The sequence below is a fragment of the Neospora caninum genome, chromosome VIIa, assembly GCF_000208865.1.
Source record: "Neospora caninum Liverpool complete genome, chromosome VIIa".
NCBI classification, from domain to species: Eukaryota; Apicomplexa; class Conoidasida; order Eucoccidiorida; family Sarcocystidae; genus Neospora; species Neospora caninum.
This window is the reverse complement of record NC_018393.1, coordinates 2,213,322-2,235,163: the sequence shown is the minus strand read 5'-3', so window position 1 is coordinate 2,235,163 and position 21,842 is coordinate 2,213,322. Positions and strand designations below refer to the sequence as shown.

Here is a 21,842-nt window from a genome sequence, read left to right as displayed (position 1 = left end):
GCTCTCGAAGAGTTCCCTTGTATCGCAGTACTGCGGGAAAGTGGACGGGCAACGGCGGACGAGGGCTGCAAGCTTTCACCTTTTTCTCCACGCGAAAACTGAGCGTGCAACGTGGAAACGCGGCGACACAACTCGGGTGTTCTCTTTCTCGGCTGTATACTGTGTAGAACCCTCTTGCTTTTCTCCAAATGGCTACCCGTGTTTCTGCAGTTTTTGAGCGCAACGAGCTTCAACGACGCTAGAGACAGAAGACTTCGAAAATAAGCCGTCCGTGTAGCGCCCCCCAAAAAAACGCGTTGTGGTGGAAAGACTGCCCGGAAAACTGACATGGCCTCGGGTTAGCTTAGTGCACACAAGGATCGTTCGCTGAACTGCTGTGCCTCTCGCATTTGCCTGTCTGAGTTCCGACGACAGGCAGTTCTCATGAACATGGAAAAGGCGTTTGCCTGATGGGAAGTTTCCAAACCTGCACCATCCCACGACACACGAAACAGCGGCCCCGACGCTGAGCGGCCGAAATGGCCGCCGGGCACATCCTGCAAAAAGTAGAAACTGTGAAAAACGACGAAAAACTGTGGCATCCAGTTCGTATGGAAATGCATGGTGCTCTGGCAACCTGGAGACACTTCATCCGGGCGTGGAAAGACGCTGAACGCCGTATAGAGTTGAATTCCAGTCAACACAGGTACCAAACAACGAGACTCGAGTGCGGAGCTCGGCCATCCGAGGAGAGAAACATAGCCACGAGGAACCAAGAACCAACGGCCTGCATGTAGGAGCTTGACAGGAGCAGCCGGATAACGCGAGCAGTGCAGTGAATGTGACTGGATGTGCTGCTGGAGGTGGAGCGGGCCGACGCACCTGTGGTTGTGAGGTCTTTCGGTGCGGACCAAAACGAGGCTACGTACACTTTTAGGTGTTACGCCTGCCTTTCGAGCTAAATGCGTGGACGTTCCTTGGCTTTACTACAGATACTCCGGCTACACGACTGTCGCCAACCCTACGACATCGGTATCCTTGTCGACCTCTGGGGGGGTCGTGGAGGAATACGTGCAGTGACAGCCACAGCCGAGGAATTGGCGTGGTCGTCGAACTGCACGCGTTACACGAAATGAGCACCTACACGTTTGGGTTGGGAGGGGTTCTTTTCCTGTTCGTTCTCTCGTTTACGTTGGGGTTTTGTGTCGGCGCCCGATGCCCCGCGACAGGCTCGCTCAGCCGTGGGTTACGCCTGTTTGGGCAGTGGCGAATGTAGCGCTGAGGTGTTTTTTGAAAAGAAAGTCCGGGTAGCTGAGGCTCATTTGTAGGACAGTTTGTACATTGGTAGATCAAGGGCTGTGCAGTTCTGCGTCAGTTGCACGGCTCTCTCGCTTTGCTCGGCATCGGTTCGTGTTTTTTTTCGAGCATCGGCTTTCTATCTGACGAGTACGAACCATTTGATCTGCAGGGTACGATACGTGTTGAAGAAAGAAGCTGCATCTGTTTCGGACTCTGCCTCCACGTCCGTCGACAAGCTCTCCTTAACGTAGGCTTCATGGAAAACCTAACGTTCGCATGTTTGGTTGGCAATTAGCCGCCTATACGATCAGCCAAGATATTTTTATCTATCGCAGGTTCGGTCTGGTGCTCCCAAAGGCTTGTTATCCTGCCAGTGCTTGATGAGATGCCGAGGGTAAATGCATCTGCGAGAAATGCGAACACGCACAGACATCCCTGGGGCAATCAGAGAACCGAGATGTAGTGGACAATGGTGACTACTCCTGTGGTTTTGACGGTCTCAGTGAACAAGTGGCCGCAGACAACAAAGACTATTCTATCCCCAATCGTAGTCACCTGGCAACCGTGCGGGCCTCCTACGACGCGGTGCACATCCCCCCGGATGAACCACTTCTCCAACGGGAGGGACTCTAAGGTAGTTGTCTCCCTGTAGCTAGCCTCCGGGGAATACGATTCCTTGGAAAAGCGTAGAAAACAAATCAAATTTAGGATTCGCGTAGTGGTCGTGGGGGGGAGGCGGACAAGCGTAGCTTCCATTCATGCGTGGATCGCTAAGGAATGTGTGGCGTGCCCGAGTTGACAATCGAGCCGATCTGCTGCGCGTCCATAGCGCCCTAGATCTTCCTCCACATTCCGCGTGGATGTAACAACACAAATTGAACCTCTGGTAATCACGTTCTGGAGCCCGCAAAACGCTACGGCAGACACGTGGGTGCCTTGTGAATTCCTTTGGCGGTGTCAAGAGTTGTTCAATGGCGACAGTTGTCCAGTGGCGAGAAGTTTTATGGCTGCAACGTTCCCCCCAAACCCCCACCTCCTCGTGCACAGGAGAGCGTGTGCCGCTCGTTAAAATGCTGGGGACTAGTGGACCGAGGTTTTGACTGTTGCACCAAGCCCCAATGCTAAGTACCAGCAGCACTTCGGCGGTCCCGTGCGTCCTTTTTCCCGAGAAAGGACTCTATTTTCCACATTCGTCCTCACTCACAGTCACGAACATAGAAACTTGTAACGGGATGATGGTGGAGCCTACGTCGTTGCCCCTCCGCACCGACGCACGGTAGCCAACTGTTCAGGGTGATGACAAAGTGGTCTCTGACCGGTTCGGCCGCTAAGGGTAGTCTCTGGAGTGTTCTGTGTCATGAACAAACCTCGACAATTCGGATGTATACCCGAAATCTGCCGCGGATTCGCCGTCCCGGTTTGGGAAATGGTTCTGTGCAGTGTCGTAAACGTACGAGGAAGCGAGAGGCAGCGCTGTGGCACCACTTTACACCTGGCATTTTGAGATCTTGTGTAATCTCTGCCTGCAATTGGTTTTAGGGGTACGGTGACACAGCCCCCGGCCAACAATGCTTACAAGCACATCGTGTGCTTTTGAAGGGGGGAGCAAGACAGGTCTTCGCTGTTCTTCACCGCACTATTGAGACTCACCTGCGAGCACGAATTTCCAAATGGCGGAAGAAAACTATGTGAGGATCGTGGTGTGTTTCCTGGCCAGCACCCCCGTAAAATAGCTAAAAACATTGCGGGCCAATTCGCAGTGACTGCGAAGCTACCATCAGCCGAACCGCCAGGTGTTTTCGCCAGCGACGAGCGCTGTCCGGGCAACTTTTGGCCTTCTAGTCGCTATTTCAGTGACGCTGTGGGTGTATATGAACAACCTAACGCCAAGAAGCCTCGGTTCGACGTTTTTTGAGTTGAGGATTCGCAGGTGACACGGACCTTCGCGCAGCCGTCCGGTTTAGTCACTGCGCGTGGCACATGCAAAATCGAGTTCTGGCCTCTCGGACTCCCCGATGCCTCACCGTGCACAGAAGGGAGGATCCTCCGCGATGACGACGCTCTGACGCCTCCTCAGTTCTCCGTGAAGTCAATGAGGAGACGGGCGTCCCCTCGTTCCTATTCTTTCCAAGAAATTTAGGAACCTTCGACACCGGCCTCTGCTCGTGACTGGCATCGGCGTGCTCATTCGCCGCCTGCGGACCAGATATGCAGTCACCCTCGAGTCTCTCCACGTGCGATTGACGCAACTAAATGCATATCTTTTGCTCTTTAATTCAAGCTGCAATAAGGGGAAGAACTCGCTTTTCTCTGGGCTCACTTCGACGACTTGTTCGTGACACGCGAGGCTTTTCTCCGGAACCTTTCGATGTTGACTGTCTTGCGCTGGGAGCTCTGCGACTCGAGCCGAGTCGAACCCTCCACGGCTTTTTGTTGCTTGTCTTCAAACCATTTTTTTGTCCCTTAGTCATCTGCTTCGAAGCAATAGAAGTTCCACCGGAGGAACTCTGTTTTGGAGCCGGTCCGAATTTCAGGCCGTGCCAGTTTCTGCGGATCTCCACGGGGAGCGATCCTCGTGCAGCTAGTTTGCCGCTGTGTTCGATGTGTCCGTTCGGGGCGTTTGCGATAACAGGCCAGAAAGATTCTTTTTCGCGACTACCTCGTGCTTGAGGGTAAATTTCTTATCCTTCTCCCTGTTTCAACAAGACCGAGGGCGTCGCCGGAGACGCGCCGGCACGGGGTACGATGGGGCTTTCGAGTCTGTCGATAGGACTCCTTCCTGGTCTCCGTTTCCCTTTTCGAGTGTGTTCGGTACTACAGCCTCGCGTGCAGTAGCCTGTTAACTTTCCAACGCTTTAGCGCCGTCGAACAATTTTGCTTTTCTCGTTTCCGCCGTTTTGCTCTACCTCGATTGAAGTCTGAGGCTGCTCAGTCGGCCGTGTTTAAGCATATCGGTTTTTCTCCTGTCTCGTTCCAGCGCTTACACTGACATCCGAAAATGGGCGGCACGGTATCAACTGAGGAGAACAAGCAATGGGCCTTGGAAAAGGTGCTTTTCTTTGACCCAGAGACACGCCCGGACCCCGATGAAGGTAGATCTCGACGGATCAGACAATTCTGGTTTCCGCGAAAGAAACGCGCCGGCGACATCACCGCGAATGTTTGCTGTAGTCATAGCACTTTACACAACGTGTGATGCTTCGGACGCGTACACGCTACTTGTTCCTTCGGACGCGTACACGCTACTCGTTCCTTCCCGCGCCGTGCGCATTGCTGCCCTAGTCGTCCGTAGTCTTTCTCCCGAACTGGCCGTAGGTCCATGAACTCTAACCCATTCTTCATGGCCTTTGGTCTGCTTGCAGAGATGCTCGTTTCTGCGTGAGTGCGCGACTGTTGTCTTCTCAGGACGCATGCGAGTTCGTGTATTAATGCTGGGGGGATGAAGACCTTTGTGTGCATGGTAACGCTTCGATGTGCGGTACAGTTTTGCAAATGCGTGCGTCGACACATATTCGTTGGTGGACGCACGGCGCGGGTGGTCTCAAAATACAGATGCGTACGTCTGAGGTAACACAAGCATCTCTTCGGTTTCAGCATTGAACTTCCCGCTGTTTTCGCACCTTCTTCCGTCTGTTTTCTCAGTCCTTCAAGGCAGAGGCGGGGCCGGCTGTGTGAGGCGCTTCACGCCCAGTAACGCGAAGCTGTGCAACCGCAACTTTTTGATTCGGTTTATTATCGACGGCAAAGGAAGGGAGTTCATTTTGAAGCTTCAGAACCAACCCTACTGCCGTTTGCTTCTCTGTGACAAAGCGGGGGAACCTATCAAGGAGATCCGCACGACTCGGGTCAAGTATATTCAACGCCAGGACATGGTGCGTCTCTGCTGACTGTGCGCACATTCACGAAGTGGACATGGATGTGTGAGAGAGAAGCGTACATCTGTACGGGCATTCAGGCGAGCGAACGTGGCTCTCAATCTGTGCATCCGTTCACACCCACCGATCTCGACGTTTACAACTCCCCCAGTGCACACGAACCTGTATGCGTGTTTACCCGGCTTAACCATTTACCTTTGGCAGTGCTCACCTGTATGCATGCGTTTCCAAGCCTGCTCTGGGAACGTCAAACCATGCCCGGTTTCCCGGCCTGCACAGCCGCGTCAAATTAGAACAGACTGCAGACATTGCTTTGCACGGATGTATCTGTCATGAGTCAAGCGAGTTGGCTTGCGTGCATGCGTGAACCTCTGTCCCAGGCGTGGATTTATTTGCTGTCTCCGTCTCTGCGTGAGGGCAATGTGTCGCCACCCCTATCCGCCCTGCGACATTTGCGGGAGGCAGGCGCAGTGATTCTCTGTGTGTTCAGCAGCTTGTCTTGTATTGTGCGATTTGAATTCAGACAGTTGAGGTTTACGTCAAGACCGAGAGAAACGAGATGTCGTCGCTGTCTTTCGAATTCGAGAACGCCAAGGAGTGCGACCTTTTCGCTGAGTTTTTCAAAATGCTCTTTGGGATACAGGTGAGCGTCGAGCCTACTGAGTTTGTTCAGAGACGCTGAATCATGCAAGAAAAAAATCTCTTTCGCGGCTTCACCACGACCAGGACATCACGATTTTAGATCAGTTGGTACCCTTGCCTTTCCTTCCTTGCCCCAGGTGCACCACTTCGGCTTCCGCGACATGGGCAGCGGACTCGCAGGTGCGAAACGATGGGACTCGAAAACGCTTCGATGCAACCGTCAGCACCGCGTTCCTGCGTCCATCGGTGACATCTCCGTGGACTCACAGCGCGTCTTTCGTCCGCTGCCTCTGTGTGTCTACTGGGTTTTCTGGGGTGGTGTATTCTCGGCGTCAGAGGGAGATCGAGATATTGGTGTCTTCCTTTCCTGCTCACGTGTCTCTTGCGTTCTGTGCAATGCCTTTGGCGCCGCGTCAGGGTGTCTCCTCGTTTCTCTCGCATGGCATTTTGGCGAGGATCGCCTGGGGATGGAGCGTGGGGGCAGCCGCGAGGCAGCCTTGTTTGCCCGTTGGGCTTCGCACTTCGCATTTTGTGTGCCTGCATCAGAGCTCGCCCGCTGCTTTCACGTTCCTTTCGCGCGCGAGCTCCCCTGTTTTTTTGCTGCAGATCTGATGGAAAATGATGCGGCAGGCAGTGACAGCAATTATTCGGGGAGCGACGAAGACGAGTACGAACAGCGACAGAAGGCGCAAGCGTAAGGACGATGCTTTTTTGCCGTCACGCTTTCCAGGGTGTTCGGCGGAGATGTTCGAAATCTGTGCGAAAAAGAAGCTCCCACAATCCTGCATCGACTGAGGCGATGGCAGGGGCAGCGTCGCTGGGGCCAGCTTCCGTTTTCACGTGTCGCAAATGGTCGGTGTCTCGGGAAAACGCTTTGTTCTCCCGTGTTTCCGTGTTTGAGACCGCTCTGCGGGTGCCACGTGAAAAGCGAAACAGTTTCTGTCCAATAAAAGGATCCCTTTTCAATTCGTCAGGCGTTAGTGGCTTCGGCGGTGTGTGTCTTGACGCGTCATGACGCCCCCTACGACGCCACGGAAGATCGACTAGCCCTTTTCTCCATGTTTGCGCTCTTCGAGTCTCGAGGTTGATTCGGCAAATGGTGCAGAGAGTTCCACAAAACCGTGGAGGCAGCCGTCGTCGGTGTGGAGCAGATCTCGACTGTGTGCCTTTGCTCGTTTTTTGCTTCTAGTCGAGCCGTCCCTCTGCACGGGCGCTAGATCACGTGAGTCCATTCGTTTCCTCATCGTGCCCGCAGCAAACAGCGCCGACAGAGGAAACAGGCTCTCCAAAGACGCACAGGCTGTCCCCTCCACGGAGACCAACCTTGCGCATGCGCGGTCGAGCGTCCCAGCATCACGCAGTATGTAAGTGATGGAGTCTCTGTTACCTCCATTGTTGCTCCATCTCTGCACTCCTCAGCCTGTGCTTCCCCGTCCGTCCTCCGTGTTTTCTTCTCTGACGAAAACGGTTGCCCAATGCATACTGCCACATGAAGTTCTCCGCTCTCGTACACATGTGGAAATGGGCACACGCGCACACACACATACGTATAAGTAACGTGTGCGTAACGCTCCTTCTTTCTGAGTACTCTGAAATGGTAGCCTCGAGATTAAGAGTTTCTCTCATTATTGGCGGTTCTTTGTGGTGTGCGCTATTTCGCCTTCATCCCGGGAACACTCTTTGGACGTTTTTTTTTGCTACGTCAGGACGATGAGTCATCGTCTTCTGAAGAAGAGATTCACGCCTCCTGGTCCAATAGGTTCCCCGTGTCTATTGAAGGCGTCTGCGAGGCAGGTGAGAGAACGCTTGACACAGTGGGGTAGAAGGGAGGAAATCGAGGCGCCGGACAAGGAGGACGACGAAGAAGCTGGCCGGCCAAGCAACAGACAAGAACACGCGTGCTGTTGTTTCCAGGATTTCTTCAAGCATAAAAACGGAAGTTTCCCTTCTTCGCCAGCGCCTTTTTCCCTTCGCACTGTCGTGGTTTCCGATCTCGTCTCGACGCTGGCCGTTTTCGACGCTTTGTTCTTTCTGTGCTCGTCCGCTCTTTTCCCGCCTTTTCTTCTTGCCTCGTCACCCGCATCCGTCGTTCCTCTCGTCTGTGTCTCCTGCCGCCTCTGTCTGTGACGATTGTTTGGCACGGGGATTCGTGATTTCCTTCCAGGAAGCACTGTAAAGATGAAGGATCTCGCTGCGCGGTTGGTAAACAAAGCTCCCGCCCGGGTTGTCGAGTGGTTTTTCTCTCACGAGGCCGGGAAAGACCCTTCGTTCCCCACAGTGCCGGAGAAGACGGGACTGTCGATTAGGCTTGAAGAAAGATACGTAAGCACAGGAAAAGGAAATCCGTTCCACGAAACCGTCGGATGGTTTATCTGCAACGTTCTCTCATGTGGCCGTCACATCTCGAAAGGAAGCAGTATTTGCTCGCAGGACGCACTGCACGGTACATCTGCTTCTGCGACGTGAAATAAGTTGTGGAAAGAAAAGGAATCCCAGAGGCACAAAAACGCTCATGCATATGTCTATGTAAGCGTAATCTTCGGTTGCATGCGTATACATATACATATACATATACATATATATACGTATATATGTATTGATTGGGTTTCTGTGTGTGGCCCGTTCCGACAAGTCTGACCCGATTGCGATCATCTTCCTTGCAGATTTGCGTGCGCGTCTTTTGGTTTTGAACTTGGCCATTTGATCCGTCAAGTCAGCCGACCGTTGCAAGTTCAAACTTTAATCGCACGCCGTGCATGCGGTGCCCACGGCGATTCCCTTTAGGTTGGCTACTCTGTTCAAATTCGGGTAGCCCGGCGTATGGAAGGATCAACTCTCGCCAACCAGTTCGTTTATTCTGTTGCGGTCAAGGGACCGATCACAGTCAGCTCGGTGACGGCGCGAAGCATGCTGGAGTTTCTTGCTGAGGTGCGGAAAAACCACGAGTGTGCAGGGAGGCGACGGCAAGCTCGCCACAGAGGCGAGTCCGTATGTTGGGCAAGGGCCTTCTCCACCCCTGCGTCGGCGAAGCGTTGACAGAAGAACATGCGAAATTCGTCTGTTGTCACGGAATCGGGGAAGGAATTCGTAGCTTGCGCTTCGTGGCCTTGTCCGCTGGTCGGGATAGGTTTCTTTAACAGTGTGCATCCGAGCGACAGGCTGAAGCCAGATACCCGCGACGCATCCAATGCTGAGAGTCTTGTTGCTTGTGAAGAACCCTCGGATTTTTAAAAATGTAAAACGTGGAGGAAAAAGGGGCCGTCCATAATACCCGATGCACAAATCTCTACCTGGGTAAACATTTCTGTCCATGCGAGTTTTCATGTACCTCGGTCATGCGGTATTTCACCGACATCCATCAGTCTCGAGTGCCGACTGTGGGGACGTGTGTACCAACGTGTCCTTGCGCCTTCCTCTATCGACGGGCGTCAGCCGGGTTGTGTTCGGTTCTGCTTCCTTCGCGTTCGGGCTGTTGGATGTCTTTGAGGATCCGCCTGTGTCTCGTTTCTTTGGCAGCGTTCTCCAGGGTTTTTCTCACCGAAAAAGCTGCTTTTTCATCCTTCGTGTTTCTTATTCTGTAACTGCTCGCCAGGCAGAGACGCCGATCGAAGTGACACTGACGAACCCGTCACTACACTCCCTCTTTGCCTTGCCCCCGGCATCTGTTGCGAACACGAGACCATTCTTTGACTGCATGCTCTACGTCACACGCTTAGTAGGTCGTGGCTCGTTTTACAGGTGTACAGAGGTTCGTGCATTTACATGGCTGTCGGGATATTGGTCATAACTGCACAAATTATATATATATATATATATATATATATATATGAGTTTTCCTTAAGTCATTGGCGAGACACGCATTTATGCACCTATGCATGTGACCCGTGTATTCATTGTCGATCGATGCATTTGTGTAATGTATATATATGTATATATCTGATGTAGAGTGCTTGCACAAAGGTAGGTATCGGTGCCTTTCGTTCTTCTTTGGTACGGTTGCGCGTCTGCAGGTTGGTGCATAAGTCGGTCGCCTTCTCTTCTTTCCTTCCCCTTCTGCAGCGACTGCTCCCTCGATTTTTGCGTCGCGTCTTTCATGACTTGCTTTGTGCAGACATTTGGATATCTGATGGTTCCCAAAATTTTGTGATTTTCTTTGTCGAAATGCATCTCTCGCAGCATGCATCACCTCCGTGACGAGCGTCTCACCGATAGCCTCGTTTTCTTACAGCTTTTCCTCTTTGCGGCCTCTATCGTATTTCCACGTTTCTTCTCCGTTGCCTCTGCTCTCTGTCGTACGCGGTTTGTGTCTGACTCTCTGCCTTTCGTTCTTACACACAGGGAATTGCCTTCAGGGCGAATGTGCGCGAGTTTTCGGAACCTCTCGAGAAGGCGGTGCCATGGGAGTGTTTTTATGTGACGCGGCCAGAACCGGACGAACTGGATTACAGGGAAGACGACATTACCCTACTCTTCCATATTCTCTCGTACTCGTAAGTTTGTGTGCATACACGCGTAGAGCAGCTCTTTTTTCGGGGTATCCGTAGCGTCGCCATACCCTGTGACCCTCTCGCGTGTTTTCCTCCCGTTCTAACCGCGAGCACACCTTTTTGCACCTTGCGGGGCACTGAGCTGACAGTTGCAGAAACAAAAAGAAGGCAAAGCCGGCGACGCGCGCACAACGAAGCCGTGAAATGGACGAACACCGATCGATAGGACAGATTCTCCCACGCCACGCCCGGACCAGCTTAACAGCTGGCGTCTTTGTCTACGGCGCCATCGTGTCTCTCTGCGCCTCTCTGAATGTTATAGAGAAGCACAAAGAAATACGGTGTGGCGGGAGCGCAGTGAGAGAGATCGTCAGACAGTCTGAAAATCGAATGAGGTTTATAACGGCAACGCGGCCGATTACGTGGTTCCTTTCAGAGATTTCGCATCGGGTTGTGCTTTCTATGGGCGGGAGTGGCACCGCAAGAGAATTTGGGACATGCGTTCGCCTGGTTCTCTCACTGATGACTTATTTCCTTTTCTCTCACGGCTAGACGTGTGCGGCGCTGATTCTCCCTGGTATTTCCGCTTGGTTTTCTCCAGCGTGGCCAAAGCGATGTACAGGCAGTCGACAGTCTCGATCCGGCTCCCTTCAGAGGCTACCCGAGATGCGGTGTACCATACCGTAGTTTTCTTCAGGCTACAAAAGAAAGTGACGGTACGAACATATCTCCGCATCTGCATATTGTCGTAGAAAACATCTGCGCTACGTATACATTTTCGCCGATTGGACTCGACGGCCCTCTCTGTGTACATGCCAGGTGCTATCTGGGTATATCTCCGTGCATGGGTCTCTCCCCGTCGCCTTTTGACTTTCTCTGTAGGTCCCTTTGCCTCTAGATCTGTGTAACCGTCTCTGTGCGTGGTATGTATTAATTCATTTACGCGTTTCCTTTTTCGTGCGTCTCCGCCTGCACTGGTTTGGTCATCTTCCCTTCCCTGTGGATCCTCGGTCTCGGCTTCTACCTATCGCCGTTCGATCCCGCACCTCCGGGCGTCTCTGACTAATCACACACGGGTTTTCTTACATCACCATACAAATATGTATCGGTATCCTCCACACGTGAAAGGCCCACCAGTGCCACCGTATTGTGTGGCCCGGAGACGCTCAGTCCCCTTGTCTGTCCCCTGCCATCCCGTCTGTAAGGCTTCGTTATCCTATATGTTTTCTGTTATTATGCTCCGCCCGCCGGACTTCAAAATATTTATGTTTAGATAAACGACCTGTGTTGTCCTCCAGAGCCTTTCGTTTGTTTGTCCCGATTCTCACGCTCATTGTTTCCTTCGGTCCGTCTTTTTTTGCCCGCCCGTGCCTGCCAGTCCTACGAGCGCTTCGCGCGGGACTTGGCCACAGGCAACTGCACAGAGATCAAGCATCGCTATGCGCGTCTCTGGACAGAGAACACTTGGACGACGTACACGACTCTGTCTCCGTCACAGGAGGCTCTCACGCTTCTCGCAAACGCCGCGACAGCCGAGGCATCACCGAGCGCTCAAGTGCCCTCGTCACCTGCTACTGCTTCGCGGCCTCAGCCCGTCAAAACGGGCGCATCCCCGCGTGGCAGTCGCCAGAATCCGCAGGCGATCGCATACAGCGGAAGGGGCGGAGCAAACAGGAAAGAAGCTGAAAAGAAACGCGAAGAGCCAAGCGCGACAAGTTCCCGAACGCCACGGGATCAGCAGGCGCCGAGTCGTGGCGAAGCTGGCAAGGTCGAAGCGTCGCCGAGTGTTCAGGAGACCAGCATCGCCGCCGCCGTCAGAGCGCGGCTTATCAACAAACAGCCCAAGCGAAACTACAGCGACTACGCGCAAGTGTTCGCGGAGACAGCCGAGGAGAAGGCGCCGCCCGCGATCCCCAAAACGACAACACGGAAGTGACGGGAACAGCCGGGGAGGCGAGACCGAGAGAAAGCGAGAAAGACCGCAGGAGGGTCTCCGCGAGCACCACCAAAACTCTGTCGCTCTGTTCTGACGCTCCAGTGGAGCCGATGTGTCCGATGCACACACAGGTTGCGCTTTTGGAGTGACTTTTTGCCTTATTTGCATCGTTACGCCCAGGCATTTTGACGCGGCGAACAGGCACTTTTGGGGCACGTCGTCGAGGCTGTTGCCGCCCCCCTGGTGTAGTCGTGTCCGGGACAGTGTTTTTCGCTTTCCCTTTTGCGGTTGCGCGCGTCCCTGCCTTCCCAGACGCGTGCACGTGCTTGCGATTCTGTTTTCCAAAGAGCGAGGAACAGCGGCGACGCAGGCTTTCCGGGGGATTCCTCGCCGTCGCAGAGGAGACAGAACGCTGGGAGGAGATTCATAGGCCAGGGAAGGACACGTGGCGCATACGGGGCTTCCATCGGGTGGCCCAGCGCGAATAGAAACCCTAGGAACGTACATGAATTCCCCGAAACTCTGGGAAAGAACACTGGAGAGAACACGAAAAAGCCGTTTGCCTTCCTGTATCTGGTTTTTTACACGTCCTCTTGGCTAAACGAGGCGTCTACGTTTGATTGCATGCGCCCTGCCGCGCACACGCGTTCACCTCTCGACTTAAAACATGCCTTGAACCTTGAAAACAAAAGGCGAGGACGCATCACAGGAGGGGCATGTAGAGGAAGAACGGAGACGGGAAGTGAAGCGCAAGAATCAGTTGGAATCGATAGACCGACGAGAAGAGGAAACTGGTTGGCAAGCACACTCTGAAGCACGACGAAGGCGAACGAGAAGGGCGCAATCCACATATACTCGACCCCACAAAACGAAGAGGCAGGCAGACACCGCACTCCAGAGAGAGGAGCCCGCATGCATCTGTGCCTCCGATTCACTTCTTTCCCAGCAAAAAACCTTTTTAGAGAACTGCATGCAGTGCCGTTGACACTGACGACAAAGAAAATCCCACAGGTTTCACTCGATCCCTCGTCCCCGTCTTGAGTCAGACTCCTCGAAGCAATATCCGGTACCGTACAAAGAGAGGAGAGAGAAGACGAAACGCGAGCGGCTGCATCTTTTAGCTCTTCAGCTCCGCTCTGAAAACACGCCGCGCGTGAACGGCCGAAAAAGCGCCCCACCTTCACGGTCTCGTTTCGCTGCTCCATCAGAACACACATGCAACCGCTAAACAGAGACACGAGGGACAGCAGGAACCCGAACTCCGTCTGCCTGGAAGCGCGCACGCGCGTCCAAAGCTTCGTGGGTTCTTTAGGCCGCCTCAACGTAAGTGTTTGGAGGTGCGTTCTCGTCACTGTATCCCTCGTCTCCGCTCATCAGCGCGTCCTGCACAAAACACCCGTAAAGGCGCAACACGCGAGGAATGTTGCAGATGGAGGGAAACATGAAGGCCATGAAGATCCACGACCAAATGTCCACATGAATACAAACATACATACATACATACATACATACATACATACATGCGTGTATATATATATATAACAATATCTATTTACTCATTTACCTATGATATGCGTAGGGGGAGGCCAGATAGGTGGCCTTGTTGCGTGCTGCACGGGTGGAGTCACGAAACAGCTTACAGAAGAACTATAGAGACAAGCAGCAGCTGTGTGTGCGGTTCCCTAGATGCATTCAAACATAAACATGCATATCTATCTACGTATAGGTAGTTTGACGTGTGCAGGCAGTGTTCGAAACCACAGGAAGACATGGAAGTCTCGATGAAGACCAACGACTCGACAGACAGACCCAGGAAAACAGCGTCCCGTCCCCAGTCACACAAAAGCATAGACGGCTCGTTCGACAGGAAGAGATGCGGACAATCACCAACCCGCACCCGCCGCGAAACAGATGTGAAAGAGGCAGGCATGAAACGATGCAGACGCAGAGAGAGGTACGAGGGAAGATGGGTTTGCCTGTCTCTGCTGTGCGACGGAAAAGAGCAACCTGCATGCAGCGCTCAAAACGACTGGCCTACCGGGCGTTTGCGGGAGATCTCGTCCTTGGCTTTTGGACTTGCTTGGGCCAGCTGCACAGAGAGAGAGGAAAGAGGACGGAAAGAAGCTGTCGACGCATGCATTCCCATCCTCTTGGTTCGCTTTTGGATAAGTGAAGGCAAAAACCCCGACACGTGGGGGGCATGTGCGAAAGACTCTGGGACTACCTTCTGCGAGAGTCTGAGCCTTCCAAACAGCCGGTCTCCGGTTCGGTCAGACGGAGGATCCGCAAAGGAACGTTTCCTCTCAGTACCAGGCCCGATAGCCGCCGTTGTCAAAGGCAGCAAGTTGCCGCGAGAGAGACGAAGAAGAGTGGCGAGGTCCAGAGAAGCAGTAACAATTGCGGAACTAGGACCAACTGAACAACCTTGACACCAAAACGAATCAGGGTACTCTCGACGCCTTCACGAGTTGCGTATTTATACGTTGTGTGCACATTCCTAGCATCTGGACCGGTCGACAGGAGGATGACATAGTGGAACAAGGAGAACGTTTTGTGTACAAACAAAGGGGTGTAACGTCGAGCTGTGGCCATTCCTAGAGCGTTGCATGCAGGGGCGAAAAGTCGGGATCCGTCGCACAATGTGGGGCGTTTCTCGGTCCTTACTAGCTCCTTCGTCATTGTTACAAGACGCCGCGCTGCCTCAACCGGCGAGAGCTTCTCGATTTTGATGGCTGTTCGCTGAACGCGCTCTTCGCCGTTGTAGGTTTCCACACGGGCACGAATCACGACGCGGAAGTAGACCTAAGGCGAGGCAAAGAAACCAGAACTTCCGCATATCCACGAACAAGACATAAATCTTGATCAACCTATTGATTTATATATATATATATATATATGTATATACGTAGCTCATGGTGGGCACGGGTCGAGTTCGGGGTGTGTGTCGAGGCCCGCAGTCTGCCGCAAGCAGGTGGGGACTGCTTCGTTTCGGGCGTTTCAGGATGCGTTCGATGGGAATCTTCACATGCAAATGATGCTGGAAAGGACGTTTGTGCGCATGCATGGCTGCACTCAACAGCACGTGCGGTGGACACACGTGTTGGTGAACATGCGCCGAGATTAACGAAGCACCGGATATGCTAAAAAATGGGGCAAAAGCTGAGAAAAGGGAAAGGGCGAGGAACGAACCCCTCGACGCTCAGCTGCATCGGGCCGACACGACATTGAAAACATCTGCATCCATGCACACGTACGTGTCGACGCAGATGTGTGCATTGATAGACATGTACATTGACGTCTGTCACTTTTTGTATCGCGACGGGCATAAGCGACTGAAAGGATATGCGACGCGTTCTTACATCGAGCGGAAGGAGACAGTCCATGAGTTTCTCCTTGTCCTTGAGCGGCCAGGTCTGGAGTTCGTTGGCAGGGACTCCGAGCAGCTCTTCGGCTGCATGCAAAACCAAATCGACAAAGAAATGCTGAGGCAGTGCGCTCGCCTCGAGCCGGAAAGAAAAGGCGGAAGCAAAAGCTTCACTTAGCTATCAAATTGTATCGTACCAGAATGGTATTTTCTAGCATATTATGCGGCATGTCGCCACCCTCATTCTCCGAAAACCAAGATGGTGACACACGTCTGCGTCAGCCCGTGCCGAACGATCACTGCTTCACGTTCTCTCCAATTTCACCTGTTAGCCTATCGTATTCCCCATCATATACCCATCTGCAAATACGTTATTATCTGTTTGTTATTATTTATACAGAATACGGGGGACATCGGTGTCGGTGGGCTGCTGCGTTCCCCCATCTGCACAATTATCACGTTTCCCGTGATTTTTGGATGCATGCAGGGAAAATCTGCGTCGAGTGTGACTGCAGCGGCGCGTGGCGAAAAGACCACGCCGTTTTTGCCGGCAGCGGAGGACGCTTTCTCTCACCTTGATCAGCGAAACACCGGACCGCCACGTTGCTCGTGTGGTCAACAAAGTTGACCATCAGCATGTAACGCCAGTCTGCCTGAGCCTGAATCGTCAGCGACAAAACCCAGAAAACATCGTGAATGCGAGTCTTCAACGCACCTCGACTGGAACAGTCAAACTCGCGGTCTTTCCCCATATATATATATATATATATATACATTCACAATTTCCATGTGCGCGCATGGATGCTTGTGCGTTTACGTGGACAAGACAAACGTCTGCAGGCTGTCACACCTGAGACCCAACAACCTGACACTGGACTGCGTCACACAGCAAAACACATTTAAACATAAATGTATATATATATATATATTCTGACGAGAACAGGTCGCCACAACGATTTAGCTTTGCATGTTTGCTCGGTTCGAAGACATTTCCTGGTTTCTTTATACGGTCGCTGTACCGCCCCGACTGGCGGGGCACATGCCTGTGTATTTCGTCTCCGTCCAGTCGGTGCACTTACGTGCGATTTGTCGCAGGCGTAGCACGTGTAGTCGCCCTCGCCGTTTTCCACCAGCTTCTTTCGACAAGAACTGCATGCGGGGTACATGATGACAGCCTGTTGGGGATCCGGAGCGCCCTGGCTGCCTCCCATCGGTCGATCCCGGTCTTCGTCGCCTCGTCTGCGCGCTCTCCAATACACCCGGCGAATCTGACCAATGAAACTAAACGCCCCCTAGAGACAACAGAACAAAACAGCCAACCCGATCAAGTTGCGCACAGCACACCCTGGACTCCTCGAATACGCACGTCCAAGTCGATTCAGATGCACGCACAAATGTACCCTTTGACGGTTAAGGTTAAGGAGAAAAAGCTAGATTGTGATATATGTATATGTATGTATATGTAAAGATGTAAGAGACCACGTACAGTTGCGTAGAGAGAAAGATAGACTGTGAAAGAGATGTAACGTGAATTTCGGCCGGGACATTACAGAAAAGGATGAAGGCAGGACACACACGGAACCCCAAACCCCTGTATGGATTGGTGGATGAACATGTACGTGCGGGAAGAGGCGCACATCTGGAAGTGGAACAACCAGAAGAGGCGTCGGAGCTTGAGACGCAAAAATCCCTGCCAAATGCGTGAAGAGACGATCACTCGACATCGAGGGCAAAAAAGACGAAAAGGCGCAAACGCGAAAGAGTTTTGACAGAACAGCAGAGACGAAGAGGGACCAGCCTCGACTCACGTCAGTCTTCTGCTTGATTTCGTCGATGCACTTTTCCTCCACACGTCTCTTTTCAAGGGAACCTGCTGCTCCAAGGTCGCCTGGGCCACTACGCGACATCGAGGCAAAGCGAATCGTGCCGCTGTTCTGAAGGAAGAATGGTTCGCAAAAGCACAAATCGAGAGTTGCTGAAAACAGCGAAACGTTTGAGAAGATCTTGACAGGGTGTGACGCTGGAGACCACCGGATACACGAAAACAACCAGGTATATATACACCGCGTGGGGCGGAGCTAGGGGGAAGCCTGGCGAAAGAAAACCCGGAAGGCGACCTAAAACAGATGGAGATTCGCAACCTGTTCAATGCCAAGACCTGTGGCATCACGCTGAAAAAAGAGACACTGGCAGAAACACTCCGAAGCTCACAATTACAGACCGTTTGCCATACCCAAAATGTGCAACCCTCATAGCCTAGACATACACATCCATGCAGACATAGTTGTGCAAACGTCTCTCTCTTTATATGTCTATCCGCAGGTCTACATGCAATCACGAATGCACAAATAATCTGTACATATTTCGACATACATATATATACACATATATACATATATATGAATATACATATATGTATGTATATGGTGGCGAGACATGGTGGCGTGAGTTCCTGACCTCCTTGTACCACTGCAGGAGGCTTTGAGAGTCTTTTTCGGCTCCGGCAAACGCCTGCAGAGAGGTGAGGATTTCGCTGCCCTTTCCCGTCGACGCCTGGCGGCCGCCTTGCCACTCGCGCACTTGCAGCCCAGTGAAGGCAACCACGCGAGGAAGGGAAACGCCTTCGAGAGCATCGACCTGAAAGAAAAGACGCACGCGAAGGACGGCGATTTCACACGATCCAAACGGCACACGGGCACACAAACCATCAAAAGAAAAAAGCAACGTACACCGAACAAGCACACCTGTAGGCATCCATATATATATATATATATATATATATATATCAGTTCTTGTCTAGAAATAAAGATGAAGAAATTGATAGCTCTGTCAACACATCAATCCGGACAGATATGCCCCTGTAGAGATACGTCTCCACTCACAAACATACACCGCGACATGTATTCATTTATATATATATATACTGTATATTTATATAGAGGCATTTGAGCAAGGTATTGATAAGGACTGGAAACACGCGAGAGGGGTGAGAGAGAAGAGGAAGGCCGAGGGGAAGCGCGCAGCCCATACCTGATTGCCCCAGAGAGAGATTTCCATTTCGTACTGAGAGCGATCAACAACTTTCACATTCCGGCGTTTGAACTCCTCGCCTGTCTTCTTTGAGACCACGGAGGTGATCGGCTACAGAAGAAGCAGAAACACCGCAGTGAAAAAAACGGACTCAGACCCGACGGTTTCCCTCCGAGAAACTCCTCACCGCGGAAAACAACACCTCTTTCTTCCTTTTCCTTCTTCTTTCTCTTTCTTTGTCCCTGCAGCCATGTGCACGGAGACGCAAGAGAGACACCGAGCGCTGCGGGCGCGCGCGAACGCGGACTTGCTTGAGAAACGACGGGAAACTGCCTGCTGTGTGTTCGCGCCTTTCCCGCGCATCGATGAAGCGCATGCAGGACGCGGAAATCGGGGGGTGGGAATCTCACCTGGGACTCGACCACGACCACGAGGACGTCGGCGAAGAAAGGTACCTCGCGTTTGGACTCTGCAATGTCGCGCAGGCTCATCAGCGCCTTCAACCTGAAAGGCCGCAAGCAAAGAGGAAACCGTCAGCGTTCCGACCAAAGGGAGGGGACGTCGCTGAGAGCGAGGAAACACCCTCTCGCGGGCGAGAAGGAAAAAAACCCAATAGGACAGCGGCTACGCAGCCCCGAGGACGAAGACATGGAGAAACGTGAGACGCGGTCGGCGGGGGGAAAGGCATCGTGCCAAAAGATGAAGACTTCAGGCGAGGATCCGATCTTGTCAGAAGATGCATGTACTCGAGAGTCAGCACTGGCTGCGGCCGCTGCGCCCCGTGCGCGATTGGACCTCACTTTCGAGCAGTTGAAATGTCGCCTTCGTCCGGAACTTCCACGATTTCTGAGTCTCTGTAAAACACCAACTCGTACTGGTGCCCCACCGTGTTGAACCGCTTGTTCGCCACTTGCACACGGCCCTTGCTCATCTGGTAAACCTGGAATCAAAAAACAACCCATCCCCACAAATATTGCACACACATACACACATGTACGTATGCATATATATAAATAATATATATATATATATATATATATATATATATATGTACATGCAAATGTGTGTATGTGTGTGTGTGTGTGGAAGGGAGCGCGTCGATGCATATAAGCATACGCAAACTGTATATTTTTGGGGACCGCCAGACGAGTATTGGGTTATGTACGTGCTGCTGAGAAAGGACGCGGAGGCCTAGAGAGAAGACGAGAAAGGATTTGCAAAGGCGCGAACCGCGCGGTGTTTCTTGATGACTCTCTCTGCCAGCGGAGCAGCGGAGACATGTGCGCCCTCAGAGTCGTCCCCAATACGCCCGCCCCTCGCGCATGGGCCTTCTCCATCTTTTTTTGTGAGATCGTTTCGCGTTTTTTTTTTCTCGCACTGCCTACTTTGCCTTGCTTGAGGACTGGGCTCCACTGTTCCGCCGCGTCGCCCCAAAAGACCGCGCGAATCACTTCGCCCTAAAAAGCCGTTTGGAAGGATACAGCGCAAACACCGGATAGGATAGGGATACAGACACAAGGAGAGGAAAAAGAGACACATACGATGATGGGAAAATCGACACAGACGAGGAGGCAAGAGACAGGAACAACTGTCATCGTGGCGCAGTCAATCGTGAGGCAAAAACGCGAGAAACAGTGGAACAGAGAGACAGCCCTTGCCCCGCAGAAAGAAGCACGAGAAAGGAGATAAATCCGCACATAAACAGGAGGGCAGAGAAAGCAAGAGGGGGCGAGACAGGAGAACAGGAGAAGAGCCGCTGACTACAGGGAACAATGTCGGTCGCCGGGAACGGCCTCGCAAGTCGAAGAGGTGAAGCGTGGTCATCGCGAGGGATATGCACGGTTCAAGGCCAGACCCCTCGGAACGAACGCATGTGAGAACGGTCGGCTGCGACGACGGGATCTGACGTACCGAGGCGTCCTTTAAATCGGCAGTAAAGAATTGCCGCGCATTCTTGGTGGAGATCAAGTCCGTGCGCTCCACGACGCGCACTTTGAGGCACCAGCGAACCACGTACGGGTTCAAGGTCTTTAGGCAGCAGTACTTGACTCCTCTGAATGCATGCGTAGAAAGAACCAAAACGGGCGAAACACGTACACCGGACGCGAACCCGACGGCGGCCTTCCGGGGGACGTCCGACGCTACCGTTGTTCCGGTCCGCCCGGATCAAAATTCGGGGGAAAACGCCGGAGGGGAAATGACGAAAACGCGCGAAGCAAGAAGGTGCACACGAAACACAGCGGGAGGTCACGGGTCCTCAGCCACGCGTGGGGTTTGCGCTGTGTACGTACACCCCAGGAGTGCCTTGTGTCAGGCGCCTTCGGCCGTTTCTTCGCGACGTGTTTGGAGCCTAGGCTCGTTCTTTCTTCCGCACTATCTCTCCGCTTTCCTGTTTTTTCCTAAGACATTCGCTCCCCCCTTCTACGCTCGGGGAATCGCGAAGACGCACGCGCCTCGGGTACCAGTGCGTTCGGCGAGACCAATTTAAACATTTTTTCTCGCGACGCCCCGGCTAATACTGCCACTCACTCCCTCGCGCTCTCTGCACACACGTTGGCCACTTACCCCGGAGAGGAAAACTGTGCTCCCGTCATCTCGCCGGCTTCTGTCGCTTTCGCGGATTTCCTTTCCCTCGTCTCTTCCCTGGTTCCTCAACTTCTGCGCGTGGCCGGCGCTGGCGAGTGCGCGCTACGAGCGTAGTGGTTCCTGTCGCGTGAAATCGCGAACGCAGCAGCAAAGGAGGGAAACAGTCAAATTGAATCCACTACACACCCACTTTCGCGCGAGACAGGAAGTAGGCATGTCGTGGTTCCTTTTGCTGTTTTCGGTGGGTTTTCAAACTTTCGTGTTTCACTGGGAGCGGCAAGGTAAGCTGAAAAGATTCTGGTTCCCACGCGTGTGCACACTCGGGAGGAAAACCCGACACGGCAGGAAGCGAGAAGGGAAGAGCGACTAAAAAGTTCTCGAAGCAAGAAAAAGCAAACGAAGGAGACAGCCCAGTTCCTAAGGGAATCAAGACTGCAAAAAGCAAGAGACCAGGCCGTGTGCTCAACACAGGACACGCAAGCAGGGAAGCCCCGCGGCCGAGAGGGCGTAGAAGAGCGAATCCCTTCGGGACGATCCGAAAAAGAAACGCACGAAACGAAGAAAAACCGAAGGACGGAACGCATCTGTAGAGGTCGAGGACGCAAGTGTGGAGACAGAGAGAGACCAGAAAAAAAAGCGCAACT

The 21,842-nt window shown here is 52.9% G+C and overlaps 2 protein-coding genes across 2 annotated transcripts; one reads left to right on the top strand and one right to left on the bottom strand.

Moving 5' to 3' along the window:
- Positions 1-4,276: 4,276 nt before the first annotated feature.
- NCLIV_021780 (conserved hypothetical protein) lies at positions 4,277-12,218 on the top strand (the record flags this gene model as incomplete). The annotated part of the gene is made up of 12 exons (XM_003882372.1): positions 4,277-4,370; positions 4,921-5,150; positions 5,677-5,796; positions 5,933-5,975; positions 6,402-6,489; positions 7,051-7,159; positions 7,502-7,589; positions 7,960-8,117; positions 8,580-8,723; positions 10,134-10,285; positions 10,884-10,998; positions 11,661-12,218. 12 exons carry the CDS (start codon positions 4,277-4,279, stop codon positions 12,216-12,218), a joined length of 1,899 nt encoding a protein of 632 aa, XP_003882421.1.
- A 1,308-nt stretch (positions 12,219-13,526) lies between these two features.
- NCLIV_021770 (replication factor-A C terminal domain-containing protein) lies at positions 13,527-21,206 on the bottom strand (the record flags this gene model as incomplete). The annotated part of the gene is made up of 14 exons (XM_003882371.1): positions 13,527-13,601; positions 14,257-14,307; positions 14,883-15,020; positions 15,578-15,669; positions 16,157-16,241; positions 16,662-16,874; positions 17,391-17,516; positions 18,040-18,219; positions 18,613-18,723; positions 19,023-19,116; positions 19,413-19,552; positions 19,998-20,069; positions 20,524-20,665; positions 21,178-21,206. The coding sequence occupies 14 exons, from the start codon at positions 21,204-21,206 to the stop codon at positions 13,527-13,529; spliced, it is 1,548 nt and encodes a 515-aa protein (XP_003882420.1).
- Between the last annotated feature and the right edge of the window lie 636 nt (positions 21,207-21,842).